A 16,174-nucleotide genomic window follows, 5' to 3' on the forward strand; every position below is an offset into this window, starting at 1 on the left:
AGGCATGAAGCCTTCATTCCTGATGAAGGGCTTTTGCCTGAAACCTCCTTTTTTTTCCTGCTCCTTGGCTGCTGCTTGACCTGCTGTGCTTTTCCAGCATCACTCTACTATAGACTAAAGCAATATGACCATGTCTGTCTGAGATAACTGCTACAAACCATGACAAGCTGCCTAGCTTGGTGTCTCTGCTGAAAGACAAAGGCAGGACAGCACACAGTCACCCTGTTAGCTCTGGCTGAGGGTCTAAAGAACAGAAAGCAGGGCAAGACAAGGCAAGGCTGTGAGCATCCAAATAGGCATAAAGCAATAATGCGAGTGCTCAGAAAGTAAAACAGAGATACACATTTGTCCAGTGAGTGAACTGGATGCCTGTCAGTGTGCAAACTGTTCTTGCAGCTGCAGTGCTCTGAAGTGCAGAAAACTACTGCAGTTGGATCAGAGATATGCCATGATTATGCAGTGAGGCAGATATATATCAAAACCAGTGTTCATGGATATGGGACACATGCAAGCATTACCCATGGACCATGCCCTCAGATGCTGGTGCCAGGTGTCCAAGTTAGAGGTTGGGAGGAATGAGAGATAAGTTTGAGTCACCAGAAAACTAACTTGATTTTCAGGCATCCTTGGTGTATACCTTCCATCCAGTGATAGTTAAAATAGGAGAATGCCAGATTACTGAGGTGTGATTAGGCTGTTAAATGGAGTGGCAATCCATGCCAAGAGACCTCTCAATGCTCACTAGTGAGAATCTCATCTCAAAGGCAAACACTTGGTTGAAAAAGGGGACATTTTGGCCTTGATGTCAAGAATGGCTTCACTGGACACCTCACCTGACTCTTCCAAAATTTACCACCATTGCCAGAGGTTCAAGAGTTCAGAGGATTTAATTTTTTAAAAAATTATAAAATATAATCTGGCAGTTCATCATCACAGACATTTTCAGTCCAGAAAACAAGGGACACTGCTAACCTGCTTTCCAGTTTGAAAGTGTTGTTTAATTGGATTGGCTGCTGAGCCAGCTTCATGGTTTCCCTTTGCTTGGTTTGTGACTGAACCACTACAGATGGCACCAAAAGAAAAGCCATAACACAACAAGGTGGAAGAAGTAACACCGCAGAATTTGCTAAGCCTTTGAACAGTTTTCAACAATGTCACCACTGAATGTTGCCCCTTTGCTATTGAGTATTTCCTCTCAAGTGTTATTTAGAAATAGAAGAAAGAACTCCTTAAAAATCCCAACATAGGAGAACAAATTACAAGTAGGAAGCTCAAGCTCAGGAAACATCTAAAGAAACTAATCTAAACTGTTATAAACATTTATTTAAAAAACACACACTAGTACTTTATTCAATGCAAAACAAATTAAAAAGATCACTTAGGAAAACAGATGTCAAAATTTGCTCAGTACATTAGGCAGGCTATTGTGAACATTAAAAAGGCACTGTCGTTGATTGTCAGAAATTATCTTCCTTTGACAACTAGATCATGCTTAATGTATAAACTGAACAGATAGAAACAACAAATTCAAGTGTTCCTAAAATTGTACTCAATTTCTATATTAGAATTAATATCATACAAATTATACTTTGAACTAAAAAAACAGAAATGAGCAAAAATTATAGAATTCATAGTAAGGAAAAATAAATTGTTTCAGATGAATACTCTGCTCAGAGTTCCAAGAATGAAGAACAAATCGTTCAGTCTGCCAGGATGACACACCTTAACATGTATTGACCACAAAGCGCTCAGTTGCTTGTTGGTTTAAAATTCAGACCCAAATTTGAAACTGACCTGGCCATAAATGTGGGGTGCAGTAAGAGAAGGGAAATAATGTTAATTCATGTTCAAATTGCTATTGGAATGTAAATGGATGCATGTCTTCAAACTTTGACAGACTTACTTTACATTTCCTACCAAGATTCTTCCTGACCAAAGTGGGAAATGGGTTGGCAAAATAATGGAGAAAATGGGCAAAAAAAAAGGGATAATGCACAACCACAGGAGATTCTTGTGCAAATTTCTGGCTCAGGTCTCTTTCAGTTGAAAGATTCTAAAAATTTTACATCCCAAAATTTTGTTCCAAATTTATCACATCTCCTTTCTATTTTGTCATCATTCTGGGAGTACAACACAAATTTATTATTAGGCAATAGAATCTAAAACAATTTATGCAGCACAAAAACATTGCTGCCCAAATGTGTATACATTGCATTTGTTTCCATCCAGTGTAAAATTACACAATAGTTAAATTATCTACTTGGAATTGAAATCATGCATTTTAATCAGTCAAGCAACTCAAAGTCTACCTGCCAGTCACAAAGTCATGCATCAGACCTTAATATAAAATAATTTTATTCCTTTGCGTTTAATTATTCAACCCAAGATGTTAGTGCATAATTTGGGGGAAATAATACCTTTTCTTAAAAGTTTTGCTTTTCTTAAAAGCTCATAAATGAACATTTCCTGAGAACGCATGTGCTGGAAACTCACTGCATTTTGGCTAGTAGCTAGAAAAATGCTTTACAATAAAAAGAGTACACACATGACAACAGATAGTAATAAATGAAGGAAACCAACCAAACAGTATTTTCTTAAATCTACTGCAAGTAATATACATTTAACTAAAATAACACTACCTTAAAATTTAATGCAATATTTCCAAATTCTTCACATTATGCATTTTGCTCAAAAAAATAAAATAATGTTGCAATTAGTTCAGTAGTAATATATTGGAGGAGGAAGCAAATCTACTGGGGTGACATCAAACTGAATAATCTTTGGCTCATTTAAACTTTGGGAAAATCCAACTGCACGAGTTATGGACTATTGGAAATAAAGCTCTTCAGGGATAATCCGTGCTGGTCAGCTTAGACAAATTTGTTATTCACCTAAATTTTAATGACAATTTAGTAACCAGCTTTCAAACACTGATGCAAGATTGGTTGGAATGTAATTAGAGTTTGACCCCATCCTGCCATATATCCATTTTCTAGCATCTGCTGCACTCATGTCTTTTAAGCATTTACAGTGATTTAAAAAAGTAGTCTCTAAAATGGCTGATTAACACCATCTGCTCATTCTTCCCCACCGCCATACATCTCAGCTAGTTTTTTGAAGCGTGGTCCCCAATCGTTCAAGTGGTCATAATCCTGATCTAAATCAGAGTTGGTGGATGAGTTCACGGAGCTCAAAGATTCTGCTTCAGATCCACCACCTTCATAATCAAACACCAAGAGAGAGTCATAAGGAGGAGCAGTTGGATCATTATCTGCGGTCTTCAAATTCTATAATGGAGAAAAAAAAAGAAAATAAATCCAATTCCTAACACTGCACAAAAGCATTTTATGATCATACAATTCACTTAATGTTCACACTTTAATAATAGTGGTGCCTTACCTCATCAATGAAGTTGCCAATCTCATCTGGGTTTGCTGGGCGTGGCCGATACTGTGGTGCCAAGAGTAAGGGGGCCACATCATTACGAACAACTTCTGGCCTTGCATCTAGACCTCTGTGCAGTTGACTGAGATCATAATCCTGTTAAACAAGTGAAACAGTTATATCAGAACAATAGTATGGAGTTTTTTTTTGCATGTTCACTCTTAAAAAAGGTGGGAACTGAGCATGATGTTTCCCTGTGAGCAGTATGGGTCTGACATACATGTCAAATGCCAAAAGACAACAATGAGGAACCCACATGATTGGCAGTAGAGAGAATGCCAACACAAAATGCTCCCAATTGGCAGCCACCCTGTTTGAAGATGAGAAATCAAGTGGTCACACAGAGCTGCAATTTGCTTGAAATAGAAGAGAGATATTACATGCAGAATGACCAATGACAGATGTGAAATCTTTCAAACCTATTGGAGGTGGGAAGCTAATAAATAATTCAGGACAATGCATCCAAAGGTTTATCCAAATTTCTCTGCCACAAATCTTTCATTAGGCAAGCCAGCCTTGACCACTTAGAATACATTGGCAGTAGTTGGCATGGCGATGGTCAGCTGAGAAAAAGCTAGTCTAATTTATTTTTCCACACATATATGGCATAGGAGCTTTACTACCAATATCCATCTTAGTTGAACTCAGCAAAGTGATGGTGAGCTGCCTCCTTGAAAATCTCTACTTTGACTCAGTTGTACAGCATGGAAACAGACCCTTTGACCCAACTAGTCCACGCTGACTAGTTATCCTAAATAAATCTAGCCCTATTTGTCAGCACTTGGTCCATACCCTTCTAAATCCTTCCTATTCATATACCCATCCAGATGCCTTTGAAATGTTGTAATTGTACCAGTCACCACCACTTCCACTGGCAGCTCATTCAATACACGCACCACCCTCTGAAAATAAAAAGGAGGCCCGTCAGGTCACTTTTAAATCTTTCCTTGATCATCTTAAACCTATGTCCTCCAGTTTTGGACTACCCCACCCTGGGGAAAAGACCTCGTCTATTTATCCTATCCATGATTTTATAAACCTCTATAAAAGGTCATCCATCAGCCTTCAAAACTTCAGGGAAATAACTCCAGCCTATCCAATCTTCAACGCTGGCAACATCTTGTAACTCTCTTCTGAACCCTTTCAAGTTTCACAACACTCTTCTGATAGAAGAGAAGACCAGAATTGCACCCAGTATTCTAAAAGTGGCCTAACCAATGTCCTGTATTGCTGTAACATGACCTCCCACTCCTATACCAAATGCATTAACTAATAAAGGCAGGCATGCCAAACTCCTCCTTCACTGTCCTGTCTGTGACTCTACTTTCAAGGAAATATGAACTTGCATTTCAAGGTAACTTTATCCAGCAATACTCCCTAGGACCTTACCATTAAGGTGTACAAGTCCTGCCCTGATTTGCCTTTCCAAAATGCAGCACCTCACATGTATCTAAATTAAACTCCATCTGCCACTCCTTGGCCCATCTGATCAGGATCCCATTGTACTGCATGGTAACCTTCTTTACTGTGCACTTCACCTCCAATTTTGGTGTCATCTGCAAATTTACTAACTATACCTCGTAAATTCACATCCAAGTCATTTATATATAATGATGAAAAGCAGTGGACCCAGCACAGAGCCTGAATGGTGTATAGTCAACAATGAAGAAACAGCAGTGAACCTTTGCAATTCTGTTACAGGAAGTGGTTAAGAGCCAAAATATTTTTAAGAAGATATTTTCTAATAGTTATTAGGACTGAAGACATCAAGAGGTATGCGGTGAAAGTGGGAATGGAGTACAAGGTTGGATGATCAGATTTTGCTGAATGGTGGAGATTTGAAGGGCTGAATGTCTTATGTGTTTCTGTAAGAATATAAATTAGGCTGAGCGAATACCTCACAGAGGTTTATAAAATCATGAGGGGCATAAATAAAGGCCATGGGAATAGCAAAAGGTCTTTTTTTTGGTGTTGAGGAGTTCAAAACTAGACGACGTACCTGTACCCACATGACTACATCTGAAGAACCCTTTAAAAGGATCCTTCCTCATTATTGCAGTGATGGTTTCCATTATCAATAATACAATGCCCCCCCAATCCCATCTGAAATTTTGATGCCCTGGAATATTGAGCTACTAGCCCTGGCTTTCCTTCAACTGTCCACAGTGACTGCAACAATATCACATTCCCACATACTGGTCACTGCTCGAAGTTATCTGCCTTACCGGGCAGACTCCTTGCACTAAAATAGCTACAATTTTATTTTCTTGGACCTCCCAGCGTGCAGTATCATGCCCATATCTTTGCCATAATTTGGATTGTCTAGTAGTCCTTCCATTTCTGATAATACCTTGCTTCCAATTTTACATCTCCTCTGTGCTCCAACCCCCTGAAAAATTAATTTGAAATCTCCTCTGCAGCACTAGCAAGCCTCTCAGCAAGAAGGAAGGGTTAACTTGCCCAGGTTGTACAGGTCCCACTATCCAACAAGTCGCCCCAATAGCCCAAAAACTAAAGCATTCCCTCCTAAGACTATTAAAGGATTGGACACTCTGGAGGCAGGAAACATGTTTTCGCTGATGGGTGAGTCCCGAACCAGAGAACACAGCTTAAAAATACGGGGTAGGCCATTTAGGACAGAGATGAGGAGAAACTTCTTCACCCAGAGAATGGTGGCTGTGTGGAATGTTCTGCCCCAGAGGGCAGTGGGGGCCCAGTCTCTGGATTCGTTTAAGAAAAAAAGAGTTGGATAGAGCTCTCAAGGATAGTGGAATCAAGGGTTATGGAGATAAGACAGGAACAGGATACTGATTGAGGAGGATCAGCCATGATCATAATGAATGGTGGTGCAGGCTCAAAAAGGCAGAATGGTCTACTCCTGCGCCTATTGTCTATTGTCTTACACCATCCCTTTAGCCACTGTTCATAAGAACATGAATGCACTGTTCAATGGTGATCCACAGGATGACTATCAGGTTGACCAGTTCTGAGGAAGGATCACCAGTCCAGAAATGTTAACTCTGATTTCTCTTCACAGATGCTGCCAGACCTACTGAGCTTTTCCAGCAAACTTCTATTTTTGGACAATCATGGGCATTCAGAGTTGCTAATACCACAGAGAAACAAAAATTTAAAAAGGTGGTTATATTCTCCCTTGGAAATGGTGATTGCCTGGTGTGCATGGAAGGAGTGCAACTTGCCACTCAACATCCCATGCCTGAAATGTCACTCAGTCTTGCTACATGAGCACAGACTGCCTCAGGAGAAGAGGCTGTGAATGTACTAAACAGTATGCAATTAGCAAACATCTCAATAATGGCCTTGAATTGATGGGAAGTCCAATATGAAGTATCTGGACCTAGAGTCCCTGAGGACCTTCTGCAACAGTGTTCTCGATCTCAGATTCACTTGAAACTTGATGCAAATTTGGCCATAAGGACACAAACCTATTCAGAAATCAATGTACATAAAAGCCATTGTAAATTGATAGGACTAGCAGGCACTATTTTAGTTTCACCGGTGCCTAATCTGATAACTGGTAGAAACACTGGTGTAATAACAAGATGAAAAAAAAAATCAATGCTTCTAAATCTAAGTTGATAATCCTAGATGTGGAATATTGGATAATTTGGATTCAATAAGTTTAGATATTTAATAGTCAAAACCCAAAATTTAATTCTAAAACATACATTCCCAGTTAATGTCCAAAACACAGAATTTTATTTGGTCATTCCCATATGACTGATAGCTCAGATTCCAAAACAAAAATAGATCGTTTCAAGAAAAGTGTAGTTTAAAAACAGCTTTTTTCGGTGATTGCTTTATCGATTTATGAAAAACATCTGGATTACAAAAAAGCTTACCAATTCAAATTTATTATCCTAGAATACCAGATGGTGTACCTGGATAGTTGTTAATTTCACATGTTACTTTTGAACAAGACTGAAAAAAATATTGCCCAGGTTGAGATACAAATGTTCAAATGTTTCAAGGATTCAATCCAATTTTGAGGCATTTTGTATCCTGATGATCTGAAAATTTCCATTTGCTTCCACAGACACTGCCTGACCCGATATTTTCAATGTTTCTTTACAAATCTATGGAATTGAATACTGGAATCTGTTATAGCTCTAAACTGAAGGCTACTGGTGCAGTACCAACAATGCTGGAACACCATTTAGGCATGTCAAAGCTATACTGCAAGTGTGCTATCAAAGTACAATGGTTTTGACTGAGAACAACCCTGATGCTCCACAAATATATGAGCTACTTGTCCAAGAGATCTTCAAATAGTTTGAGTGTCTTCTACTCATTCTAGATGAAAAAAAAGTCACTGACAATTTCTTCAGGAGGAAGTGGCCATTTCAAACTATTATAAAAAGAACAGTTAATCTGAATGTGACATTCAAACAATTCTACACCTCAATTAAATTCCTGAGTCTGGATTTTGAACATTTAAAAAATTATTGTAAAGAAGAACTTGTTACAATTAATTTGTTTCCATAGATCAAAGACTTCAGTCTTTCTCTCCCATTACTACACTCAAGCTTTTGAATTTGCACTTTTTCCGAGTTTGATCGCCATTCAAGTTTCAACTTTCGTAGTGATTTATAACTTAGTATAGAACTGACAGTACATTAGTCAGACCCTTTTGAAAACGTAGTTCATTTAGTCCAGCTCAAGTGGCTTAGATTCCTCCTTTTATGGATGGGACATTTACATTCTCACAGGGTACATCCATATTACCATCTTTCATGACAAGATTCGTATTTAACAATGCAGTTCTATTTGGAGGAGCACAGGTCAGCTGTGAATAGTAGGTCCAGTGTCTAACAAATATATGAACTAATGCAATCATATTACACTAGACATAAAAGTGAACCCTTTGTAGAAAGTAGATGCCACTGCGAGTGTGCAGAGTAAAATCAATAAGCAGATCTTTAAAAACTATAAACTTTAAACCCTGACACTTACTTGGTCTTCTTCGCCACCACCTTCTTCATCGTAATAGTAAATGTTGTCCCGAACATCCTCTTCAGGCAGTAGAGGCTCCTTTTTGACATTCCGCCTCTTTTTCACAAATAGCAGAAGCAGCAGCACCAAGACTGAAAGAGAAAAATATCAGAATTTAAAACATAAAATCTCAGATCATGCATTTGACATCAGAAACACAGACATCTAAAAGGCTTAAATGCTCATGAATACAACAGCATTTCAGCAGCCCAACGCACAGACCAATTATACTACCAAACAGCACACATGAAATCATTGGCTACTTGTCAAATTGAATTAATTACTTTGTAGAAACCAAACAAAGGGAAAAAAAAAGCACCGATTAGAATGGGTGATCTTCCACATCCCCACCAAATGTTGAATTCAATAAAGGAAATGCCTTTGGCATTTACACTAGATATATTACACCATATTACACTAGACATAAGTGAACCCTTTGTAGAAAATATATTCTGCACACAGTCACTGGAATCAAGTCAATAAGCAGATCTTTAAAAGCTATAAACTTTAAACCCTGACACTAACTTGGTCTTCTTCACCACCACCTCCTTCAACAATAGTAAATGTTGTCCCGAAGATTCTCTTCAGACAGTACATGCATGTGAAAAAATTGCTGAAAATGTGTTGCTGGAAAAACGCAGGTCAGGCAGCATCCGAGGAGCAGGAGAATCGACCTTTCAGGTATGAGCCCTTCTTCAGGAATGAGGAAAGTGTGCCAAGCAGGCTAAGATAAAAGGTAGGGAGGGGCATTGGAAATGTGATCGGTGGAAGGAGGTTAAGGTGAGGGTGATAGGCCAGAGTGGGGGTGGGCGCGGAGAGGTCAGGAACAAGATTGCAGAATAGGAAGGTGGTGCTGAGTTCGAGGGTTGGGACAGAGACAAGTTGGGAGGGTGGGGGGGGAGGAAAGAGAGGTGGAATGAGGAAACTGGAGAAAATCGGAGTTCATCCCTTGTGGTTGGAGGATTCCTAGGCGGAAGATGATGAGGCGCTCTTCCTCCAGCCATCATGTTGCTATGGTCTGGCAATGGAGGAGTCATTCAAGGACCTGCATGTCCTTGGTGGAGTGGGAGGAGGAGATGAATTGTTGAGCCACGGGGTGGTTGAGTTGGTTGGTCTGGGTGTCCCAGAGGTGTTCTCTGAAATGTTCCGCAAGTAGGCGGCCTGTCTCCCCAATATAGAGGAGGCCACATCGGGTGCAGCAGATGCAGTAAATGATGTGTGTGGAGGTGCAGATGAATTTGTGGTGGATATGGAAGGATCCCTTGGGGCCTTGGAGGGAAGGAGCGGGGGGGGTGGGGGGGAAAAAGGTGTGAGCGCAAGTTTTGCATTTCTTGCGGTTGCAGGGGAAGGTGTCTGGAGCGGAGGTTGGGTTGGTGGGGGGTGTGGACCTGACGAGGGAATCATGGAGGGAGTGGTCTTTTCGGAACGCTGGTAGGGGAGTGGAGGGAAATATATCCCTGGTGGTGGGGTGTGTTTGGAGGTGGCGGAAATGATGACAGATGATATGATGTATATGGAGGTTGGTGGGGTGGTAGGTGAGAACCAGTGGGGTTCTGTCTGGGTGGCAATTGGAGGGGCGGGGCTCAAGGGCAGAGGAGCGGGAAGTGGAGGAGATGCGGTGGAGAGCATCGTCAATCACGTCTGGGGGGAAATTGAGGTCTTTGAAGGAGGCCACCTAGGCTGTACGGTATTGGAACTGGTCCTCCTGGGAGCAGATGCGGTGGAGACGAAGGAATTGGGAATATGGGATGGCGTTTTTACAGCGGGCAGGGAGGGAGGTGGTGTAGTCTAGAGGGAGTCGGTTGGTTTATAGTAAACCATAAGGAATAAACTCCGATTTCTCCAGTTTCCTCACTGCCCCTCCCCCCACCTGATCTCAGTCCCAACCCTTGACCTCAGCACCACCTTTCTAACCTGCAATCTTCTTCCTGACCTCTCCGCCCTCAACCCCACTCCGGCCTATCATCCTCACCTTAACCTCCTTCCACCTACTGCATTTCCAATGCCCTTCCCCTAAGTCCCTCCTCCCTACCTTTTATCTTCGCCTGTTTGGCACACTTTCCTCATTCCTGAAGAAGGGCTCATGCCCAAAAAGGTCGATTCTCCTGCTCCTTGGATGCTGCCTGGCCTGCTGCGCTTTTCCCGCAACACATTTTCAGCTCTGATCTCCAGCATCTGCAGTACTCACTTTCACCATTTGAAAAAAATTGGCCAATTCACTTCCAACATTAATTTACAGAGCTCATTTCAACAAATTCATTATTGGGTGTCAAGCACTTTTAAGCCCTAAATCATAGAAAACACCTCAAAAACATAGGTTCTATTTATCCTTCTGTCAAACATGACAACCAAGGTCAATGCTGTTCTCACTAATATCAGTGTAGGCCAAAGTCTACATAGATCAGGTTTGAATTTGTGCCTGACAGAGACCCAGGTCCAAAGATTCTTTCGAACATTTTCTATAATTACCTCTTGTAGCATGCAAGGCAACAATCTCCATCAAAACTCTGCTCATGTCATAGTAAAGCTGGCCCACAGCTGCACAGTATGTCATCATAATTATTCAGGAATGTTGGTTGCTTTTTAAAAGAGGACATGTAAAGAATAGCAGAACACATGTTTTGGATCTCTGAAATCCTGTCCTTGCTTGTTTTACCAAAATATATCTTGCGTTTGTCCAATTTAATTTGGATAGATCCCATCTGCCACTCCTCAGCCCAATGATTCAAGTAATCAATATTTATTTGTAATCTCTAGATAACCTTCTTCACTGTCCACTATACTACCAGTCTTAGCATCATCCACAAACCTATAACCATGCCTTCTATATTCTCATCCAAATAATTTTATATAATTCACAAGCAAACTTGCACTGATCCTGGTGGAACACTGCTGGTCACCAGCCTCCAGTCTGAAAAACAAGCCTCCACCACCACTCTCAGTGTTTGGCCAATTTTGTATTCAATTGGCAAACCCATGTGATTTAACTTTATTAATTAGTCAAATATGCAGAAGCTCAAAAGGCTTTACTCAAGTCCAACTAAACATTAAGGGCAGAGCAGTAGATAATTCTTCTTGTTACTTTCTCAAAAATAAAACTCAAGTTTGAGAGACATGATTTCTCTTGCACAAAACCATGCTGACTATTTGTAATCATTCCTGGCCTCTCCACTTGCATGAACATCATATCTTCCAGAATCACCAAGAACTTATCCACCAGTGATACCAGACTCATTAGATCTGCAGATCCCATGCTTTTCCTTACAGCCAGCCATTCTTAAATAAATCTTGAGATGATCTCTTTAAAACAGAGGGTAGCAACAGGAGATTTAATTGATGTTCAAAATTGTGGGCGGCACGGTGGTTAGCATTGCTGCCTCACAGTACCAGGGATCCGGGTTCAATTCCCGCCTCAGGCCACTGACTGTGCAAACTCCACACATTCTCCCCGCATCTGCGTGGGTTTCCTCCGGGTCTCCGATTTCCTCCCAGAGTCCAAAGATGTGCAGGTCAGGTGAATTGGCCATGCTAAATTGCCCGTAGTGTTGGTGAAGGGGTAAGTGTAGGGGTATGGGTGGGTTGTGCTTCGGCGGGTCGGTGTGGACTTGTTGGGCAGAAGGGCCTGTTTCCACACTGTAGGTAATCTAATCTAAATCAAATCATGAAGGGTAACTTGAATGGCAAGACATTTGGTAGCCAGAGGTCCTCACATTCAGATAATTAGGAAATTTCCCCATCCTACCCTTGCTTCAAGCAGCAAGATATTATGATGGTCTGGAATATATTGTTGTGGTTCTGTTCGCCGAGCTGGAAGTTTTTGTTGCAAACGTTTCGTCCCCTGGCTAGGCAACATCATCAGTGCTTTGGAGCCTCCTGCAAAGCGCTTCTTTGATGTTTCTTCCGTCCTTGCCGCTTCCTGTTGTCAGTTTTAGCTGTCCGCTGTAGTGGTTGGTATATTGGGTCCAGGTCGATGTGTTTGTTGATGGAGTTGTGGATGAATGCCATGCCTCTAGGAATTCCCTGGCTGTTCTCTGTCTGGCTTGCCCTATGATAGAGGTGTTGTCCCAGTCGAATTCATGTTGCTTGTTGTCGGAGTGTGTGGCTACTAGGGATAGCTGGTCGTGTCGTTTTGTGGCTAGTTGATGTTCATGTATGCGGGTTGTTAGCTGTCTTCCTGTTTGTCCTATATAGTGTTTTGTGCAGTCCTTGCATGGTATTTTGTACACTACACGAGCAAAACTAATGTTGGGTATCGGGTCCTTCGTTCTAGTGAGTTGTTGTCTGAGCGTGGCTGTTGGTTTGTGTGCCGTTATGAGTCCTAAGGGTCGCAGTAGTCTGGCTGTCAGTTCAGAAACGCTCTCAGGAGCGTTTCTGAACTGACAGCCAGACTACTGCGACCCTTAGGACTCATAACGGCACACAAACCAACAGCCACGCTCAGACAACAACTCACTAGAACGAAGGACCCGATACCCAACATTAGTTTTGCTCGTGTAGTGTACAAAATACCATGCAAGGACTGCACAAAACACTATATAGGACAAACAGGAAGACAGCTAACAACCCGCATACATGAACATCAACTAGCCACAAAACGACACGACCAGCTATCCCTAGTAGCCACACACTCCGACAACAAGCAACATGAATTCGACTGGGACAACACCACTATCATAGGGCAAGCCAGACAGAGAACAGCCAGAGAATTCCTAGAGGCACGGCATTCATCAACAAACATCGACCTGGACCCAATATACCAACCACTACAGCGGACAGCTGAAACTGACAACAGGAAGCGGCAAGGACAGACCACTATAAATACCGGAAGAAACATCAAAGAAGCGCTTTGCAGGAGGCTCCAAAGCACTGATGATGTCGCCTAGCCAGGGGACGAAACGTTTGCAACAAAAACTTCCAGCTCGGCGAACAGAACCACAACAACGAGCACCCGAGCTACAAATCTTCGCACAAACTCTGGAATATATTGGCTAAAGGTGGGGGGTGGAGAGTGGGGCATGAAGGTGGGAGCAGACTCCGTAACAACTGTCAAAAGGACATCAAATGAGTACATCATGTGGAGATGGCAGCAAAGTGTAAGGAAATAATTGCAGAGCTCTACAGAAAGTTGTTGAAAAATAGACAAACTTGTTATTTCTTTCAACGAGCCAGTATAGGAACACTGATGTATGGCTTCAGTCTGTGCTGTAACATCCTGGCGATTCCTCGAACCTTTAGCACTTACAGGCACTAATTTAATATCATTGTATCAAAAGTTTGAATTATGGAGTACTTATGGGACAAAAAGGGAAATCCAATAGCAACAAATCAGAATTACTCCAAAGCATTGATTGTTGAAAACTTAAGAGTGCAGATTATGAAGCTAATTTTTGAAATACAAAAAATTTAATCTGTATGTGGACAATACTCACGCAGCAATGCTAAAATGGCACCCAGAATAGCCAAAATGCCAGAGATTCCAAATGCAGCTCCAGCTATCCTCTCTTTACATCCTCCATTTTCATGACAGTCACAAACTTCTATCGACAGTCCTGTGAGTTGAGACAGCGGTGGCCTTCCACTGTCTGTTATTTTTAAAGGGACTTCATATCGGCCAGGCTCTACAGTTTTCTGCAGTAGTAACATTACCACTTCAGCTAAAAAGGGATAAAAACATTAAAAAAACTGACATACTTTAACAATCCTGAAAATAAGCTCACTGTCTTTTTTAAAGAATGTTCTTTTCAAGGTATGCATTTATTGCCCACATCTAATAACCCTTGTACGGAGTAGCTCGCTAGGCCATTTCAGAGGTCAGTTCAGAGCCAACCAGTCATGGATCTGGAGTTACATGTAGGCCAGGCAAGGATGACAGATTTCCTTCCCTAGAACAAGATGAACATGGTCATAAAAACCCAACTGATACAATTAATGATCGGCCTTTGGCTGCCAACGCAGAAACTAGACTTCAAATTCTGATTTATTAATTTAAAATTTAAGCTGCCTTGCCCATACAGCAGATGGTATTTGGACTAGTAGTTGAATGACATTGTCACTACACCACTGTCTTCTCCCATTTCAGGCAGGATGCCACTCTCAAATGTAGTCATCTTATTCAGGCACACTAATAGCATCAGTTGTTTTTCAGGGGATTTTAAACAGTACTGCAGTAAGTTAATCCTTAAAATTAAAAAGTTGGCTAGAGTGCTGTGGTACCCAGTCCTTCAGAAATTTGTGCCAATCACTGCGGACAATGTATAGTTGCGTATCCTCCATGTGCAACTCATTATTACCAGCTTCGGACCACGCAGGAGAAATTGGATTTTTGCATTCAACTACCGCTTCCAGTCAGACATTAAGTTAGAAGGGAATCAAATCTTGGTTTGCAAAGTTTCCAGAGATCAACTGAACAGTGCAATCCCATCTGCTGTCCATATTAATTTAGCATTTAGGTGTTCCTTAAATCTCATCTCCCAAAGCCAAAAGTTCTTGATTGGCAATTTAATTGCATTCACAAGCCAAAAAGGCACAGATACAGATAGTAGATTTTCTGTTGAATGATCAAGCTCAATTTAGAATGATCGAGATTGGCAGGTCAGTTAGGAATCCTTTTCGGATTACTCAATTTTTACGATTTTTGCAATCTGAAAACATTCAAACATGAATTCTCCAACATTAGCTCTTTAAGTCTCTCCTCCCCTTACATTATGTTTGCAGAAAAAGCCACAAGGAACCTCTCTGATAGCACTATATTAAAAAAAAAGGGTGTTTGATCTAATTCTCAGTCATTTCTCCCATTCTGTCTGTTCTCAGCTTAACATTAATTCTTTGTGCCCATTTGTTAAGCATTTTGAGATGCTTCGTGAGGTCAAAGGCATTAGGTAAGTGCACATGGATATGGGAGTAGGGATTTGAGGAGCCCAAATAATCACTTCTGCTAATAATTCTCGAGCAAATCCCAACAGAAACCCAAGGGGATGTACCACAAGCTGTCGACACATTCAGATGGAAAGAAAAAAGTTTGAAATAGAAAGAAAAAAAAGAGGAAAATAAAGAATTCATTTTTTGAAAAAGGCTATCCTTTTGAATATAAGCTGCTTACCATTTTCCATGTGTTTGATTGTCCAGTTACTCTCAGCTCCATGAGTTAGCTGCACAACGTAAGGAAAAGTGTTGGGTGGGATGTCTTTGTCCATAATGGTTACATTGACAGGAAGTGGATTATGGTTGCACACAAGGGTTGTAGACGCAATAGCAATTGGGGGATTGTCATTGACATCTTCAAGCTGCAGAATGAGGGTCCCAGTACCAGTAGCAGATGGAGAACCTGTGGAAACAAATAAAATTCTGAATCCTAAAGCAAGAATTGATAGAAGTTCAATACTCAACTGAATCACTTGATGCATCTTTGTATCATCCATAGTGGTTGCACAATCAATCATTCAACCCATCTTATGCAGGAAGGGCCCCAAAAGTCTCATCCTTCACAGCATCAGATTTATGTTAAATGACTCTTTGTTGCTTCTGCTGCTTATCCTATTCCATGCACGAGAAAAGAACTTGAAGATTTTCCCCAGACCAAACCCGTGCTTCCTCGAACTGCTATCACAATGTGAATGTGCTAGATTTCTCTTCCATTAGAAGTTTGCCACACTTCCACTTCAGTTGCAATCTTTTAAAGACTGAAAACTGAAGCTTCTATTTTCTTATGCGAAACAAC

At 41.1% G+C, this 16,174-nt stretch overlaps 1 protein-coding gene across 2 annotated transcripts in view; it reads right to left on the reverse strand.

Annotated features, from left to right (window-relative positions):
* Nucleotides 1-1,305: 1,305 nt before the first annotated feature.
* The window catches only part of cdh31 (cadherin 31), a 46,793-nt gene continuing 31,924 nt past the window's right edge, over nucleotides 1,306-16,174 (reverse strand). For both annotated transcript variants that reach the window (XM_060838034.1, XM_060838033.1), the window contains exons 12-16: nucleotides 15,557-15,781; nucleotides 13,887-14,111; nucleotides 8,419-8,549; nucleotides 3,400-3,540; nucleotides 1,306-3,287 (exon numbers count right to left, since the gene is read on the reverse strand). In XM_060838034.1, the coding sequence (XP_060694017.1) occupies nucleotides 3,078-3,287; nucleotides 3,400-3,540; nucleotides 8,419-8,549; nucleotides 13,887-14,111; nucleotides 15,557-15,781 (932 nt within the window). In that variant the 3' untranslated portion in view covers nucleotides 1,306-3,077. The remainder of the gene's footprint in view (nucleotides 3,288-3,399; nucleotides 3,541-8,418; nucleotides 8,550-13,886; nucleotides 14,112-15,556; nucleotides 15,782-16,174) is intronic.

Source organism: Hemiscyllium ocellatum, chromosome 17 (assembly GCF_020745735.1).
Source record: "Hemiscyllium ocellatum isolate sHemOce1 chromosome 17, sHemOce1.pat.X.cur, whole genome shotgun sequence".
In the NCBI taxonomy this organism is placed as follows: domain Eukaryota; kingdom Metazoa; phylum Chordata; class Chondrichthyes; order Orectolobiformes; family Hemiscylliidae; genus Hemiscyllium; species Hemiscyllium ocellatum.